We start from the raw sequence: 18,688 nt of genomic DNA on the forward strand, positions 1-18,688 counted from the left end.
ATTTGACCTACAAACAGAACAAGTCTGTCATGGTCTGTTAAAAGCACTATAGGAGGAGCTGGGTAGATCTGCTGTTTGAGAATATGTTGAATATTTAAATGATTGTTCTTGGACTGGGCCTTTTCTATGGTTTTGACTTGCTGCTGTGCCGTTTCAGCTTCTAGAAGGCTGGAGCTGTTAGAATATTGCATCCAGGTGTCATTATTTTCCTTGTCTCATTTTTAGGCATTCACAGTGGTCACTGTCTTTAACTCAATGACTTTTGCTCTCAAAGTAACTCCGTTCTCAGTGAAGTCTCTGTCTGAGGCATCTGTTTCTGTTGACAGATTTAAGGTAAGCAGTCCTCTGGCCTCAGTTTTCTCTGTAGTTGTGGAGTGTTGTATGTGTTCAGTAGATGCAAAGGGAACACTTGGAAGGTAATATGATTTTAATGGCAGAGAAGTTTTATTTCTTTACACTTAGCATTCTAGATTATTTGATTCTCAAGAGATACAAATGTAGTGAAGGAATATTAGCAGTTTAAGAATAAAATAATACCAGTGTGAGAAGCAAAATAGTCTGATTCAAAGATTTTATGATTTTGAAGTTGGCCATAGGAAGAGATAACAGTGAAGGACTCAGTGGCTCACTGTGTAATAATTTTTAACTCCATTTTAAGAACATCTGTATGAAAAGACTGCAAGATGTGTACAATGAAATTTTATGCTTTGCTAATAAAGCTTTGTGAAAATATCAGGTGTTAGGTAAGCAGGTTAACAAAAAACAGTGGGGTTTTATCTGTAGTCCTAGAACTCTGAGGTTTTATATTTCCAGACCATATTAAGTGGCTGAAATTCCTCTATATCAGTAAAATGGATTTGTGATCTGGCAAAACAGATCTATGGCAGAAAATGTAAAACCCTGATGATGAACAGTCTTATCTTCCATCATGGGGATTGGAGGATGAATACACTGTGTACTTTATGAACGCAGAGGGGAGACCTTTACTTTGTCTTGTCTCTTGAAGATAACAGTGCATTACACATTGTGGAAATTTCCAGAATGGAAAATAGCCCTTTTCAAATAGAAACTTTCACAAGCATTGACAGACACGTGGATTCCCTGTAATGCATTCATGAAAAAATGAATTTTCTGTGTGAGAAAACCAGGATCTGTAGAGTGATTTTTTGAGATTCCATTGCTTTTGAGCAATTTTGCTTCATCTTCTGAGTCAGCCTAAAATCAGCCTAGCTTAAATCTAAGTGCACTAAAGGGAATTTTGTGGGAGGAAAGAGAAGGAAAAGAAATTGAATTTCTCCCAGTTTGTCTATAAATTGTGTAGGAAATGTAACATAAGGTGAGGATACTCTAACATCACAGCAAAAATTTAATTGACGTTTTGGCTCTGTAAATGAGTTTGAGCTTTCTTATCAATGTGTGACTCAGACATAGCAATTGCAAGAATAAATAAAGCTGGGAATTGAGAAGTTTTAGTCACAAAAAACTACTTGGTTCAAAACAAATTGCTTAAGTGGCAAGCATTTTATATTGTAATTAAACTGTGTGAAAAATGTCTTCCTAATCTGTTGATTGTAAATACTGATGGATGTGGTGGAAAATGTGATACAGTTGACTGACTTCCTGCCAAGCAGCCTCAGGTAGATCAGTTACACTTGTGCAAGATGGCTTTTTCCCAGCAGAAAAGTTGATGGATAAAGGCTCAAGTTGAAAGCCATTCTGTCTCCTTCCATAACGATTTGGTGTGCAGGACAAGTCAGTCACTTTGTCCCAAGTGAGCTCTCCTCTCCAACCTGTGCGTTCCGCTCATGTTTTTAATCTGGAACATACAGAGCTGCAGTTGCAAACAGTGTCAAAGGAAGAAGGCCTGTCACATCACATCCAGAGTATTGCAGTTCTGTGAAAGTCAAGTGTATCCAAGTGCTTCCACCACATCCAGGAATGCCCCAGCCACTTAGCAGACCTGGAGTTAGTTTACACTAATGAGCTACCTTTTGCTCTTCAGCTTCCTCCTACTATATAGCCTGATGTGTTTTGCTGCGTGAGTGTGCCGTAGGCTTGTCTCCCAGTCTTGATCAGGTGTCTCATCTTTACACCTCTCTCACAACTCCTATCAGAGTTTATTTCTAATGGAAGAGGTTCATATGATAAAGAAAAAACCAGCCAATCCTCACACCGCGATAGAGGTGAAAAATGCTACCTTGGCTTGGGACTTCTCCCACGCCAGCGTCCAGAGCTCACCAAAGCTGACCCCCAAAGTGAAAAAAGACAAGAAAGTCACCAAGAGCAAGAAAGAGAAAATGAAGCTACAGAATGAGGGACAGCAAGCTGTGCTGGCAGAGCAGAAGGGCCATCTTCTAGTGGACAGTGATGACCATCACAGCCCTGAAGAGGAGCACAAAATCATCCACCTGGTTAGCCTTCGGCTTCAGAGGACTCTGTACAACATTGACTTGGAGATAGAAAAGGTAAGAAGAAATCAGAGGAGGAAATCTGAGCTTTTCAAAAGCCTCATTATAGCTGTCCCCTGGAACAGAGCTGTGTGCTGTTTCATTTTGCATGAAATGGAGCATATTGCTTTTGTGCACTCCTGTAATATCCATGGCAACTGCAGTATCCAGGATGCAGTGTCTGATCTTGCTGTAAACAGCTGTGCCATTTTAGCAACTACATCTTTGCAAACAGCCTGTGAAACAAGGGTAGGCTGTATAGCTTGCACATCCAGCTGAGGGGTTTGCAGCTCCTAGGACAGTGTGTGAGCCACTGAGCTCAGAGAATCTGCAGGGCACCAGGTACCAGTGGCTGCTGGTGAACAGTGTGTTCCTGCAGTGGTTAGATAATTTTGCAGTTTCATCTGTGTTCTGGGTGAGCATTTTATGTGATTAGGTGTTCCAATGGAGCATAATAGTGCTTTTCATTGAAGAATGTGCAATTTTCTTCCTTCAGAATTTTTGTACAGGTGGATACAGTTTTTCAAGAATTGTAGAAGCTTTTGGAGCTATTGCTCCAAGGTGGGTAAGAGCATGTAAGATGTTAAAGAAAAAGCATTGAACTTAATACATGACGTTATCTACACATACAAAAGCTTTGCAGTCTGGCAGTTGGATGCTGCAATAATGGCATCCGTATATTTATGAAGGTATTCATGGTTAAATTGTCTTATGTAGTTATAAAAATAGAGGGATAGTTTAAGCTATTTTAAACAGTAAAAATACCTATATTTTAAACTCTGGGGGGGAATGCGTATAGTTTAAAAAATTGCCTCAAATAGGAGTACAGTTACTTGGAAATGTAAAGGCTGGTTTTGTCTCAGAAGTCAAAAAAAAGCTGGTTTGTTTTTCTCTGCTGTCAAGAGAAGGCCAGCAATGTGTTCCACAAGTGTCTATATACCTTTCTTGTTCACTTGACATTTTTTACAAAAGGAATAAAAATAGTCTTGATAAATTAATTGTTTAGTGTGGATATTAACCCACTTATTCTATTGCAGAGAAATTCTTCAAATTGACTAAATTCTAGTATTTTCTTGGTACATGTTCTATAGCAAATTGGGTCTAATTGGCAAGGAGTTTGACTGGACCCCTGTGTGCTAAATTCTCTTTTCTTTCAGACTTTTCCTCTTTCCTTATCACTCTCAAAAGCGTCTTAGTGCATTCTGTTCAGGCAGACCTTGGTGCTTTTGGTTTGGGCCTGTAACTGTAGTAAGAAGGAAGCTGATCTTCAAAAACCTTTATTTTTACTTGTAGAGTTGATTTCAGTTTTATTTCACTGTGGGATTGTGTTCACTGTATACAATTTGAGTGTTAAGATGCTGACTCTTGCTTTTCTTGTCTGTTATGTCACTTTAGAGCTGTCATTTATATCCAACTGTCCTCTCAGAGATACTAAAGGTAGCCTGAATTCTGAAAGGGATGGTGAACTTAAGAAATGAGTACCATAATTTTTTTCCTTTCTGCATAGGGAAAACTTGTTGGAATTTGTGGCAGTGTCGGGAGCGGAAAAACTTCACTCATCTCAGCAATTTTAGGACAGGTGAGAAATCCCGTTTTGAGTATTTCTGCTCTTCTTTCCCATCTCCTATTTCACTTATTTGTACTGTGTAGAATGCAGTGTGTTGTAAGCACGGGGTAGCATGATCTCACAGCTGGTGTGTACTGCAGATGACCCTGCTGGAGGGCAGCATCGCAGTGAGCGGGACCTTCGCGTACGTGGCCCAGCAGGCCTGGATCCTCAACGCCACTCTGCGGGACAACATCCTCTTTGGCAAGGAGTATGATGAGGAAAGGTTTGTCATGCTGCTTGCTGATTTTTGTGGAAGCTTAGTGATTCTTGGCCCAAGTGTGGGAAGAATTTAATGCAGAGTACACTGCAGATCAAGTCTCTGTGCCCTTCTGGAGTCTGTCTCTAAGTCTCCTCTGAGTCCCATTTGGGATCCTGCCCCTCTTGCGTGTGGCCCTGGGGCTGGTGGTTGTCAGTGTGCCTGGCCCTGCTCCTTGCAGTGAGGCTGGGCCTCATCCTGGCCCTCTGGTTAAAACCAGCAGCTGCTGTGGGCAGCACTAAAGTGGCATTTGCTCTTTACTGTCCTGGCCTTGCCCTCTTCAAACACAACAACTGCTGTGTGCAATGTACTGACGTCTTCCATGGCCCCCCTCCCCTCAGGGACTCTCTTGTGGCCCTTAGCCAGCTATCCCTGAAAACAAATTGTCTCTTTCTCCTAACAATGCTTTTGAAGTAAAAAAAGTTTTTACTTTTTTTACTTCAGTTTTCTCCTGAGACTCCAAGACTGGTAATTTGTTTTAGGCTGCCAGAATATCTGCTATTAGTGTAGAAAATTATATAATGCTGTACTAGTTAAATGATTGTGGGAAAAATCAGTGTTCTTAACTATTTATCTATTTGTTCTTCAGATACAATACGGTGCTGAATGGTTGCTGTCTAAGGCCTGACCTGGCCATCCTTCCAAATGGGGACCTGACAGAGGTATGTTTTGCTTATACTAAACAAATTAATAGATGGAGAAAAGAGTTTTGGTTTGACAGGGTAGACTGGAATGAGGGTACATCACTTGGGGTGCATATGAGCCAAGCTGTTGAATGCATTTTCTTGAGCTAACCTTAGTGGGCCCTGGACTGTTAAGAGTTGTACCCTGTTTTTTACTGAGATGTTGACTGTTTGGGAATTTTTTTATTGTGTTGTAAATTTAGCTGCCTTAACAGGACCTAATTGAACTTAATTTAAAATAGCTAAGAAAACAAATGGCTATATTAATTCATAAAAGGTAAAATAAGCAAGGAAAGTACTACCACATTTCAAGCATATTAACCTTGACTTTGAATGTATAAAACATGTCACAAAGTGGACACTTAAACTTGAATACATATATGTATTAATATAAAATGTTGTGGGGGAATATATATATATCAAAATACATAAAAATGAGTATTATGGTCTGCTTAATCTGGTCATCTATGTTGCATGGTGCTGAAGAAATAAAATGATGGGTGTGTTCTCTGCAGATTGGTGAACGAGGGGCTAACCTGAGTGGGGGACAGCGTCAGAGAATCAGTCTGGCTCGAGCCCTGTACAGTGACAGGGACATTTACATCCTCGATGACCCCCTTAGTGCCTTAGATGCTCACGTTGGAAATCACATTTTTAACAGTGCAATAAGGAAGCACCTGAAGTCAAAGACTGTCCTTTTCATCACACATCAGCTTCAGGTACTGAATCTCCCCTACTTTCTTACTGGGACTTTCTTGAAATGGTTTGTTAAACAGTTGCCTTCATACTGGAAATTTCTGTGCCCTGACCTGTGACAGGACAACCCTCTGTGTGTAGAATATGTGGTTTACATTTATAAACTAGGTTTGCAAATGTACACTGAGCCAAATTTTATTATTTGATGCCAGTGCTGCTTGGTGTCTGACTGGGAATGGTTAACCTTGGGCCAAATAAAATTTACCAGAGAAATAAATACCTGTTCAAAAATATTTTTGCTAGCTTGCTATAAAGCTATTTCATCACAGAAACAGTTATATTTGGTGTTAGTAAATCAGAATTTATGTACGTGAGATTTTTTTGCTGCCTTCTGTGCATAGAAATATTAGTGCTTAGTCTGTCAGTATTTGCAGTGTTTAAGTATCCTGAGTCATGTCTTCCAGAAAAGATTGGTTTTGATAGGACACAAAAACTTTTTATTTGTGTAGTGTGAGTAATCATGGTGCTCTAGTCAGAGGAGGACCTCTGTAAATCAGCTTTCTGTTGTGTGGGCATAGGTGTGCTGTGTGCCAGTGTCTACAAGCTGCTGGGAAGGGCTGTGTGGGAGTGTTTGGTTACTGAACATCGTGATAGAGACTTGTTCTTGCTGCCACTTTCCCCAGTATCTTGTTGACTGTGATGAAGTGATCTTCATGAAAGAAGGCTGCATTACCGAGCGAGGCAGTCATGAGGAGCTGATGAATTTAAATGGGGATTATGCAACTATTTTTAATAGCCTACAGCTGGGAGACACACCACATATTGAGGTACTTGTTTATTTTAAAGTGCTCTGAATCTTAACTATTCTGAGGTGAACCAAGTGATGTTGAAAATGTGGAAATGGCTTCACACATTTTCATGTGTTGATCTGACCAATAGATTTCCTATAGAATAATCTCCGCTTCATTAGCGCTTTGTCACAGTTTGTTTTTAGGGAGTGTGTGCTAGAGAGGACTCTGCCAAGGAGCTCATGAGTTAATGAAAATATTGTAGTGTCTCCCCTGGTGATGCTCAGAGCAGGAAGTTCTTCTCTTACTGTACACTGCACTCCTTAATTTACCTCTGAATTATGCAGATCTTCAACAACCTTTCTCTGAAAAAATTCTTACTGGCTTGTTACTATGTTTTCAATGGAGTGTGACTGAGGCACAGCAGGTGTGACACAACTTGTCAAAAGTTAGATGTGACAGTATTTTGGAGGCATAATTGAAAATGCTGTGTTTTGGGGGAGTTTGAGAAAAAAATGTTTTGCTTTGACACTAATTCTGTTATGAAAAAAGTCTGTAAATGCAAAGTTGAATATGTGCTCTAGTATTTCAGTTGGTGGAAAAATTGTAAATCTAGAAAATAACAAGAAGCATTTAGTACAACAATATCTAAATTTCCAGCAATTTAATTTTCCCCACCCTTCTGCTCTTTGTTTCCTGAAGTTAATCTCTAGAGTAAGGGTCTTGGCATTTTGATTTATAATAACTTGTCTAAATTTTGTGTGCATTTTCTCTTAGAAAGAAAAGATTAAAAGTACATCAACAGTTTATTTTTTAAGAGATGAAAGGCTCCTTACTCATGAGACATTTAAAGCAAAACATTTCTGAGAAGGAAGCATTATAAGAATTACAGATACAGAAGGAGTTTGACACATTCTCCTGGGAGATATTTGTGAAAGAAGCAAAAGGATATAAAGCATTGCTCTGCATATCCTTTGAGGCATGGAGATAATAGTTCTGCCATTTTAAGACTAATATAATGATAGTGAACAAGAGATTCTCCAGTTTTCATGCTTGGCTGACCTTCAATGTTGCTGTAAACATTAGCTCATGGAAAGACCATTAAATTGCATTCCCTATGGGATAAGAATAAATGGATGATCAGTTGGATTCTCTGTGCTTTGATCTCGTGTCAAGTGTGGGAAGGCAACCCTGAACATGGTGTGTAAGGGGTTTCAGTCTGTGTAGGCTGACTCTGAACAGGCAGTAGCTCCCAGTTATGGAAAGATGGCTGGGTTTAGAACAGTGCTTGTGTGTTACTTTAGTGTTTGGATATTGGATTTCTGGAAGATCAAGTTAACCTGACTTTTCTTAAGAAAGCTCTCATGAAATGTGTCTAAGTGCTAGGGTGCTTGGGGAAAAAGCCTCTTAAAAAAAAAAAGTGAGTTATTTTTACAAGGGTTAGGGAGATTATATCTTGCAGTAGTAGGGATATCATTCCTCTACCATGTACACTCAATTTCACTGATCCTGGAAATTACCCTTGCACTCCACCTGTACAGCTTGGTAGTTCAGATTAATAGAGGAGGAATATTTAATCCACCAGAGTTGGCAATCATCTGTAATAACTGTGAAGTTAATAGTCTCCTTGATGTGAATGCTGAGCTATTGAAAGCCTTTGTCCTTAGGTGGCAGATAAATAAAAGTTTGTGTTTAGATATGAAAATGTCAAAGCCAACTACTGTTTAGTGTCATTGTTTTCCTGCAGATTAACATAAAGAAGAACACAAACAATTCATTGAAGAGGCCCCAGGATAAAAGTACCAAAACAGGGTCTGTGAAGAAGGAGAAGGTTGTAAAGAAGGAAGAAGAGGGTAACTATGTAATCAAATTTCTGGCTGTAATTATTTTATACTCCAATAAGCTCAAAACGTGTGCTTCAAAGTATATTGTTAATTTACCTCTCAGGCTTTGGAAGCTGTCTCAATCCTAATCACTTAGTGTGGTTGATAGGAGACAGGCAGTGGGCAAAGAACATTCATTAATTTGTTAAATGTGGGTGCCTGTACAATGTTTTTAAGTTCAGTCAGATGACATTAGCACAAAGGAGCTGGTACTGCCTTGTCTCCCACACCACCTCTCCCTCCTGTCCTAAGAGGGCCATGTGTACAGCTTGGCACTCAGTCCTGGGCAGGACGTGGCATTTAGGGATGAAGGGAAGGTCTGACCTCTGTAGTTCTGTTTAATGTTAGCTTTGAACTTCAGTGTTTAAAAAGCAATAGTGAGGCTGATCCCAGCCTAACATTTAAGTCTGTGCTGATGAGGCTTTTCAGCTCTACAATAACTTAAATGATTCTGCAGAAGAAATGTGACTTCCGGAAAAACTGTTTGAACCACTGAGTTCTAAGTGTGACCTAAAGTGTGTGTTTCTGAAAGTACTCTGCACCATTTGAAAGACTAATTTTGTGAGTGTTCACAAATTTACAGGAATTTGATGGAAGAGCTTTCCTCATTCCCTCTTCATCTTCTGTTTCCCAGGCCAGTTGGTCCAGTTGGAAGAGAAAGGCAAAGGCTCTGTGCCCTGGTCTGTTTATGGTGTCTACATTCAGGCAGCTGGAGGCCCCTTTGCATTCCTCATCATCATGGCACTGTTTGTGCTAAATGTGGGCAGCACAGCTTTTAGCAACTGGTGGCTGAGTTTCTGGATCAAGCAAGGCAGTGGAGTAAGTTCAATAGCTTTTCTACTCTTGTGTCTAATGAGCTGGGGGTTTGCTCTGCTAGACTGATCCCAAGCAGTCCTGTGAGACCAACTGGTGCTTCCTAATTTAAATAAGTTGTAAAGCTCCCCAGGAAGTGCTCTCATGAGGGAGCTCGTCTCCAGGAATAAGAGAGCTCCAGTAATAAGAAAGATATAATAGCTTATGTGGTTTAATGCTGCCCTCTTGTTCCTTTTCCTGGTTAGTCTAAGAAAAGGAAGTGAAAATATGAAAGGAGCCAACAAGCTAATTTTAGTGTTGTGTTTTGTTTAAATGTGATGCTACACCTAACAGGAAAATTTTTGTTAAAATATGGCTTTGAGTCAAATGCCTTTTGGAAATGGCTTTGAAGATTCTGATGACCTGGGATGGTTTGGCCTTTTTCCCACTCTTAGGTCTTTGATTGCAAGTCTTGTTGTATTTAAAAATCCAAATATAATTGCAAGAGTTTTTTTGTGGGGGCACAGAGAGCAAGATACATATCTCAGAGATGAAATAATGAAGTGCAGATGGCCAACAATATTAGAATCAGCAATGAGGTCCTTAAACATACTTAAAGATCAGGAATAAAAGAGAATGAGAATGTATAACAGTGGGACAGTAAAGAATTTATTGCATAGTGGCAGAAATAGGTGCTTGATAAAGATCTATCCAAGGTGAATATGGCTTTGTGGTGGTATCCACGTATCTGACGACGTTCAGAAGAACACAAGAAATAAGCATGAAATGAGATATTAGGAATCAAATTAAAAAGGCATTGTGGTAGTATTTTGAAAGATGTTGTAGGAAAAAGATCAAGGGCTACAAATCTACAAGTCGAGCATCTCTGCCAGGGAAAAATTTCTGATATATTCAATGGTCACTGAGGTACTTTAAAGAAGAAATATCAAATGTAGTGGGAGAAGAGACAAGGCAGTTAAATTCTACCACACGTAATGTATACATGCTTCATCCTTGTCTTAAATAACCTCTGAAACCTTGACTTTTCTGCAGAACACCACAGTGACTTTGGGAAATGAGACTGTCATAAGCAACAGTATGAAAGATAACCCTCACATGCATTACTATGCTGGCATCTATGCACTGTCTATGGCAGTTATGTTGATCCTGAAAGCTGTTCGTGGGGTGGTGTTTGTAAAGGTAGGTGCCAGTGCTGGTGTTGGTCTCCCCCCTACTCCTGCTTCTGGAAATTGCTGTCTCTGTGGTTCTTTTGGTCATCTCCTGAGAGACTTTTGAACCAGAGTCAATAATGGATTGTAATATTTCCATAGCCAGCTCTTGAGGCCATACCATGTTTCTGCTGAACTTCTGGTCAAATTAATGGCTTCCTTCATTGGTTGGAAGCAGTAAAATCTTATGGTTGGAGAGAAACGGAGTAGAATATTTGGGTGGCAGGAGGGCAAACACTGCTTTACAACTCCGCAATTTTTTCTGCATTGTCAGGGGACTCTCAGAGCATCCTCAAGGCTCCATGATGAGCTCTTCCGACGGATTCTGCGTAGCCCCATGAAGTTCTTTGACACTACACCCACTGGGAGGATCCTCAACAGGTTTTCCAAGGACATGGATGAAGGTATCTCTCACTGTGTGCCCTGTAAATCCCACATTCAGACCTCCCAGTTAGGCCCTGAACACTCTCCAGTCTGGTGCTGTTGGGGTGATTGTACCCTGTGTCTGTTTCCAAATGTGCACTTGCAATAAAGGAAGCAGGAATTGGGACATACCTGGGTTATGATTCTAGAAGGCAGCTGATAGCTCAGGTCTGAGCATCCACTCCACTTATGAAGAAGGAAATGTGCTGCTGCTGTTGTACCTTCAGGCTGCACGTTGGATCTCAGCAGTTAATGCAGGAGCAACTTAAAACATTAGAGTGAAGCTGATGTGCAGCAGAGGTGGTAATTAGGCCAGAGTTACATCAATGCTATTTCTGCAAATGGGAATAATTAGACTGCCAGTAACTCATAAGGTAATAACATCCGAATGAAAATGTACATTTCTAATTTGAATAAACTATGAGAAATCCCTGTGTTTGTTACTGAGGTACAGCTGGACTGAGTTGTTTTCCATGGGTTGTTTTAGTTTTCTGTACTCAAAATCTTCCTCTTTTCCTTCCATTTCCCCAGTTGATGTTCGTTTGCCGTTTCAAGCGGAAATGTTCATCCAGAATGTCATCCTTGTGTTCTTCTGTGTGGGGGTGATTTCTGGGGTTTTCCCCTGGTTCCTGGTGGCAGTGGGGCCCCTCATTGTCCTGTTCACAGTTCTGCATGTTGTGTCTAGGTAAGTGCACCAGCTGCTTTGGCTGAAAGAACAGATACTTTCACCTTCAAGTACAGCATAGTGGTTGGCACGTGGTGGTTCTGCACAAAACTCAAAGTGCTTCTTTCCTTCCAGAGTCTTTATTCGAGAGCTCAAGCGTCTGGACAACATCACACAGTCTCCATTCTTGTCTCACATTACATCTAGCATCCAGGGCCTCTCCACAATCCATGCCTACCACAAAGGACAGGAATTTCTGCACAGGTCAGTGAAGATATCCATCTGGGAATGGTGGAGCACAAAGCTGAATGCAACAGCTTCTGGCGTTCAGAAGGATTTATTACTGGGGTCTGATGGATCATTGGGTCTGTGACTGAAAATTACTTTTCTGGGGAAAAAAACTGGGAGAACAGATGGAAGGGTAAGGGAAAACTGGGAAGAGCAGTGGTGGAGAAAGTTTGCAAACCCTACCATCATGTTTTGGTTTGAAACTTGGTCAGTGATGAGTCTTCCCACCCTGAATCCTGATACTGGAACAGGAATTTAAGTAGATCTGATATTTGTAGAACTTCAGGCTCATGGAGTCTACTGACCTTTGCTGTGTTTGTTGCAGGTACCAGGAGCTGCTGGATGACAACCAGGCCCCGTTTTACCTGTTCAGCTGCGCGATGCGCTGGCTGGCCGTGCGCCTGGACATCATCAGCATTGCTCTGATCACAACCACTGGCCTTATGATTGTCCTGATGCATGGCCAGATCCCTCCTGCCTATGCTGGGCTGGCCATCTCCTATGCTGTGCAGGTGAGTGTGACCACATACTGTAATATTTAATTTCTCTTTTAATGTAGATCTTGCTAATGAGCAAACCGCATCTAGGGCTGGCTCAGAGGAGCTGCAGGGCTCTGAGCGCTCGTGTTGGAGCTGCTGTTTGGCCTCTTCTGCCTCCTTGTGGTGCCGAGGGGAAATTGAAGAGCTTAGACACTAACATACTGTTGCTCTTGGGAAAAGTTTCTTAGCTGCTGGTTTCTCAAGGGATTCATAAATTATGGTGATTTTAAAATGAACTATTTAATTAACTTGCATTGAACACTTTAGTTATATGGTGCCTGATGTCAAGAATATCAAATATCATAGAATTCTTCTGGTTGGAAAACAGCAATAAAGGTCATTGAGTCCAGCTATTACCTCAGCAATGCCAAACCCACCACTAAACCATGTTCTCATGTGCCACATTTACACAACTTTTAAATACCTCCAGGAATGGTGACTCCACCACTCCCCTGGGTAGTCTCAGTGCTTGGCAACTCTTAGTAAAGGAATGTTCCTAACATCCAATCTAAACCTTCTGTGGCATGACTTGAAGTTGTTTCCTCTTGTCCTATTGCTTGTTAAGTGGGAGAAGAGAGCAAACCCCACCTGGCTACACCCTCCTTTCAGGGAGTTGTAGAGAGTGATAAGATGCCCCTGAGCCTCATCTTCTCCAGACTGAGCCCCCACCTCCCTCAGCTGCTCCTCACAGGACTCCAGACCCTTCCCCAGCTCTTGTTGGCCTTCTCTGGACATGCTCCAGCACCTCAATATCTGTGCTGTAGTGAGGGGTCCAAAACTGAACACAGGGTTCAAGGTGTGACCTCACCAGTCCCAAGTACAGTCACTGCCCTGCTCCTGCTGGCCACATTCATATCTTAATTCAATAACAAGTCACAGCTCTAAAAATCTGTTTTCTTTCACCTCTTCAGTTAACAGGGTTATTCCAGTTTACAGTCAGACTGGCTTCAGAGACAGAAGCTCGTTTCACCTCAGTGGAGAGGATTGACCACTATATCAAGGTAGGACTACATTCAAATGCCTGTTGTGAAATTTTGTGTTATGTTGCTGGCCTCAGCATAGTTTGCCCTAGTACAGAATGTACATTCCTGATCTTGGAAAGGCACTAAAACCTGTGCTGTAACACTGCAGAGTGAGTTTGTTTTGTGAAGCACATTTATCAGCACTGGGGGCCTGAATGGCCCCTGAGCTGGTAGGTAACTAAACTTAGAGGCATTGCTGGGTTTTTGTGAGCTATTGGAAGCTTGCTGACACTCACAGTAAAGAGTGGAGTGTGTGAAAGGGGTAACTTGGGGATTCAAAACATTATTTTATAGCAAAAGGATGGTGTTCTGGCATCCTTCTGTCCAAACATAATGGAATTCCTTGATTTAAACAGATAACTGTTTGTTATTTTATCTACAAGTAATTCCACTTCAGCCTAATAAGCCTACTTTTCCACAGCTGTCTTATGTAACATATTTCTGTATGCTTGAAAAGTCAAGGGAATGCTCTTACTGCAAACATGAGAAATGTGCTCAGCTGAACATGATAAATGTGCCAGGCTAAATGCTTAGCAAGCTGCTCTGATTATCTGTAACCCTTTCTTTGTGACTGGGATTTGTGTGTGCAGAACTGGGCGTAGGTCAGTGGGGACAGTGTAGCCAGGAGAAAGCCTCCTACTGGGTCTGGTCTGTGAGGTGGAAGGCTTTTCCATTTAATGTTTCCTGTGACTCAGAGGGAGATACATTTATTTATTTGGTAAATCTATTCGACACATTTAGAAGGGCTATTTAGTAGTTGATATTGTAGCTTTTTTAAAATGTGTGGATTTAATTAAAGGTTAAAAAACAGAAGAAAAAAAAGCCCCAAACCTGTCCATTTCCCCAGTTAAATAAATCCTCTGGAGGCATCTAAGTAGAAAACTTCTGCACATGGAAGACTTGGTGATCACACAAGTTGACAACTGTGCCAAATATTGTATCTCTCACTGGGCTGGGATGGGTTTATCAGAGTCGGGCCCTTAGTGGCAAAACCTACAGCTGTAGGCTGTTGGGGTTTTTTAAGAGTTATGTCTCTCATTCTATATCACTATCAAGCAACACTAGCTGTGATTTTAAAACAATTTTGATCTCTAGACAGCCATTTATGAAACTGTAAAACTAGTTTGAAGCTGAAGTGAAGGGTGGGTGGTCAGTGAAACACCATTCAGGTCCTGGGTCTTACCAAAGCCCAGGCTTGGCTTTTTGCAGTGGGGGCTCAAGGTTGCTGTTTTGACCACCAAGCTCAAAAAATTGGAGCACTGTCCTAGCAGATGGCTGTTTTTCTCTCAAACCTCTGGTGTACAATTAATCTGCCTCTGACTAGATGTTGCAGATGTCCACAACTGCCATCCCTGTGGGATCTCTCTATGGTCAGTGCAGGAAATGGGTGTCTCTAGAGGGCAATTTATTACCTGTTCCAAGTGTTTATATTAGAATGAGAAAAATCACACTCCAGAAATGCTGTTTTATAGCATTTGTAGAGATCTCTCTTTGTAGAGACTATAAAGGAGTTGTCATGGCCTGGTTCAGTTACATGAGGTGAATCCCATGACGGGATTGCTGCCATTCTTTGAGGGTACTTGTGCCAAGTATGGGAAAGTGACCTTGGCTTCACTCTAAACATGCTATAAAGCCTTTTGTTTGGCTTTCAGAGGTTCTGCTTTTCTGTTTAATCTGTGAACTGCTCAATAAGGGGCAGAGTGAAATAGCAAAAGTGACTAGGCTGGAAGGGACTGACTCAGTGATTCAGTAGAATAGTGGAACATGAGGAGAAGGAAGAGGGTGGCATTTATGTTACTTGGACATTCTCTTCTGTGTCAAAATCAACAGTGGTGACCTTGGTGTGGCACAGCAAATGCACCAGCTTTTGCATCCAGTCTTTGGAGTGCTAAGAAGCTCAATAGGATTGTGCTGATAAATAATAGGCCTAAAATACATTTTGAATTCCATCGGTGAAACCACTGTTGTATAGGAGGACTGATGTCATTACTGAGGCAACAGGAGGGGAATTAACAGTGTGGTCAGTGTAATACAGCAAACTTCTGGACCACTGTGCCCACATCCAACCAAACAGCTCATCATGGAGCTGCCATAAATGATCTGGGCTGAGTCTGCAGGGAAGAACTGCTGAAAGCTGCAGCTGATAATTTTCCTTTGGTGCTTTGTTTACTAGAAACTGAACTTCTGTATTTTTGTTAAAAGACGCTTTCCCTGGAAGCTCCTGCTCGAATTAAGAACAAAACTCCTCCTCTGGACTGGCCACAGGAAGGTGAAGTTGTTTTTGAAAATGCAGAGATGCGGTACCGAGAGAACCTCCCTCTAGTACTTAAAAAAGTGTCTTTTACCATCAAACCGAAGGAGAAGATTGGCATTGTGGGGAGGACAGGCTCAGGTAAGGAAAAACACTAAGCAGAGTTAAATTATTACTTTTACAGAACAGATTGGAGCAGTCATATTGGTTCTCCTGTGTTTGAGTAAGTTGGTTGCGCAGGAGGGGTTGAGCACTCTGTCGGTGGAGGTTTCCATTTATGTCTGTACATAAGCAAGATCCCTGTGAACAATAGTGAAAACAAGTTTCCATTTAAAGCACAGGGATATCCTACTATGTGGAGCCAGTATGTTGATTGTATTAAACTCCCCAAGCCACTGACCAGCACAGATTGGTGCCTACAATGTGCTCCTTGCAGCTTCTCTGACTCTCTTGAAGGATTCTCTACTGATGCTGCAGGCAGGTTTGGCTCTGAACCGTCTCAGAACTCTGTAATGTGAAGAATCCAAACCCCTGTTTGTGAGATTACTTAAATCAACCTCAAAATGAGTTTCTAAATAAGTAATTTATATTGTTTTATTGGGTTTTCATGGCAGGGTTCTGGCAGTGGGGTTGGGGCAGCACTCCAGGCATGACTTCTTTGAGCTTTAGGAGCTGCCCCCACAATTGCTCAGAAGTTTAAATGCTGAACCTCAGAACTTACCAGAGCATTGCTTGCCAGGACTTTTTGGTATTCTAAAACTTTTCTTAGATGTGGACAGCTTTTAAAATGCTTTCTCCTCTGAAAACTGTTATGATTCTGTAGAAACACCAGTCATGTTTTTCCTGTCTCATTTTTAGGGAAGTCTTCCCTTGGAATGGCACTCTTTCGTCTCGTTGAACTGTCTGGAGGCTGCATTAAAATTGATGGAGTGAAAATAAATGACATTGGCTTGGCAGATCTTCGGAGCAAACTCTCCATAATCCCTCAGGAGCCTGTGCTGTTCAGTGGCACTGTGAGGTTAGTGAGGCCACAAGAAGGCAAGAAGGGACTGAGCAGTCTTCCTGCTTATACCTGAAATGCAGTAGTTGCCTGGTGAGGTGGTAGCTCTCAGGCATCCTAGCTTCTGTTCTGGTTTTGAAACAAAAAAACCCCACAGATGAATGATTTTAGCTGGCCCAGTGCAGCACTGGGTGTGATCATGCTGTATGGAAATCTTGCTTCCCTTATATGTGGTTGAAGTTTTAGTATCTTTGTCTTCCATCTCTACTCTTGTTTTTTGGCTCTCCTAACTTCGGTGTGCTGGGAACATCTGATTTCCCTGGCAAGGAAACTGTTAGTGGAAGGCCAGATGGGAATCACCTGTCTGGATAAATTAGCACACTGTTGGTTTGCCTTTCATTGCTGAGTTAAAGTTCTCCTTGTTTTCTGCTTCCCCTTCCAGATCAAACTTGGACCCTTTCAATCAGTACAGTGAGGAACAAATCTGGGCTGCTTTGGAAAGGACTCACATGAAGGAGTGTGTAAGTATTATGTGCTCTGGGTAATGGGTGTTTGCATTTGACTTCCACAGCAACATAATCTGTTAGTAGCTGCTTTAGAGGTCTTTATCTAAGCTATCTCTCTACATTTTTCCCCTTGTTCTCTATTTTTTATTCCAATTTTTTATTCTTTTTCCCATGATTTTATCAGACTGCTATTTTTGGATTTTTTTGGGATATGCCATATTCTTTAGTTTTTTTAGTATATAGAATAGCAGAGTGCTGCTTCATCACAAGGATTCTTAGGGTATTAAAACATTTCAAGTGATATTTTTCTGTATGTGCCTGAGGTGTGCATTCTGCATTTCCATTTGTGACTGTACGTGTCACATGTGCAAACTTATACTGAACTTAAAACCTGCCCTTTGCAAGGCCCTCTGCAGTAAGTCTTGACATTTCCAGTTCTTTTTCATGTAAGTCAGGTAGCAGGTACAGCTGCAGGAGTTCCTGCAGGGACTAGATTCACTCTTCTGCTGGTGACAAAGATTGTCAGGAGATCTGTTTGTGTTTATATGATTTTGTGCAGTGCTCTAAGATTTTTTTTCCTCTTCTTTCCCACACAGGTTGCACAGTTGCCTATGAAACTTGATTCAGAAGTGATGGAAAATGGGGAGAACTTTTCTGTTGGAGAGAGACAGTTACTGTGTATAGCTAGAGCTCTGCTGCGTCGTTGCAAGGTGAGCACAGCAGGGAGAGAAATAGCTAGAGATACCAGAATTATAGGATTAAACAAGCCTTTTCTGAATTCTTTGTCTGTCAGAGGAATCACAGCAATGATTACTGCAACCCAGAGAGGTGTAGGGTTAAAACAAACAGGAAAGTATCTGTAGCCATCTCCTGTAATGTCCTACCATTGGAAAGGAATTGCTTGTAGCTGCTAACAATAGTGTGTCAGACAATAATTTCTTCAGTGTCTTGTTACTCGGGAGCATCAGATTCTTCCCTTTTTCCACCTTTTTGTGAATATGAGCCAAGTGTTTTTCTTCTACATGATGCTCCACTAAAATGTGGTCTCCAAGTGGAATTTGGGACCATGCTATGCTAGCCAAGTGAAAGATTTTGCAGGAATGGAAAACAAACAATTTCAGTGAGAGGATTTTTGGATTGAGATTTATCAGGATTCTGGTTTTAACAATCTTTTTTCTGAAATGTGACATATCATAATATTTTTAAAGTTCACTCTGCATCTGTTTTTAAAGTGAGACTACTCAGCAGAAGTTACTGCTGTCTCTGCAGTACCTGCACAAAGCATGTTCAGTTTTGACAAGAAATCAGTCCAAATCAGTTTGTCTGAGGGGAGGAGACTTTTTACCCAGCGTAAGAAAGCTATTAAGCCTAGTCTGTATTGACTCATTCCAGGAGGAATGTCACCACCAGGGATGTGTCAAATTAATTTATTGGTAAAAATTCTGCTTGAGATTCATCTAGGAATATAAAAATTCTGCTTGAGATTCATCTAGGAATATAAAATTGGAGGTAATAGAAACTTGAAGCCCAGGTTATAACCCATGTGTAGCTCTAGGATGTGACAATAAAAGTGTGTCATCTATAGGCTTTGTTGAAGGCAATTACATAGAGA

General features: G+C 41.2%; 1 protein-coding gene across 9 annotated transcripts in view; it reads left to right on the top strand.

Annotated features, from left to right (window-relative positions):
- Positions 1-18,688, top strand: part of ABCC5 (ATP binding cassette subfamily C member 5) — a 45,441-nt gene that overhangs the window by 23,083 nt on the left and 3,670 nt on the right. For 8 of the 9 annotated variants that reach the window (XM_041468056.1, XM_041468054.1, XM_041468055.1 and 5 more), the window contains 19 exons: positions 226-333; positions 2,115-2,465; positions 3,955-4,026; positions 4,155-4,279; positions 4,902-4,974; positions 5,511-5,714; positions 6,375-6,518; positions 8,227-8,332; positions 8,997-9,181; positions 10,208-10,354; positions 10,658-10,787; positions 11,338-11,491; positions 11,606-11,734; positions 12,084-12,270; positions 13,209-13,298; positions 15,522-15,711; positions 16,429-16,588; positions 17,013-17,091; positions 17,673-17,786. In XM_041468056.1, coding sequence (XP_041323990.1) covers positions 226-333; positions 2,115-2,465; positions 3,955-4,026; positions 4,155-4,279; positions 4,902-4,974; positions 5,511-5,714; positions 6,375-6,518; positions 8,227-8,332; positions 8,997-9,181; positions 10,208-10,354; positions 10,658-10,787; positions 11,338-11,491; positions 11,606-11,734; positions 12,084-12,270; positions 13,209-13,298; positions 15,522-15,711; positions 16,429-16,588; positions 17,013-17,091; positions 17,673-17,786 — 2,748 coding nt within the window. Of the gene's footprint in view, positions 1-225; positions 334-2,114; positions 2,466-3,954; positions 4,027-4,154; positions 4,280-4,901; positions 4,975-5,510; positions 5,715-6,374; positions 6,519-8,226; positions 8,341-8,996; positions 9,182-10,207; positions 10,355-10,657; positions 10,788-11,337; positions 11,492-11,605; positions 11,735-12,083; positions 12,271-13,208; positions 13,299-15,521; positions 15,712-16,428; positions 16,589-17,012; positions 17,092-17,672; positions 17,787-18,688 lie in introns of those variants that run through there. The other variant, XM_041468063.1, reaches the window with a different exon arrangement.

Source organism: Pyrgilauda ruficollis, unplaced genomic scaffold (genome assembly GCF_017590135.1).
Source record: "Pyrgilauda ruficollis isolate IOZ18807 unplaced genomic scaffold, ASM1759013v1 scaffold21, whole genome shotgun sequence".
In the NCBI taxonomy this organism is placed as follows: domain Eukaryota; kingdom Metazoa; phylum Chordata; class Aves; order Passeriformes; family Passeridae; genus Pyrgilauda; species Pyrgilauda ruficollis.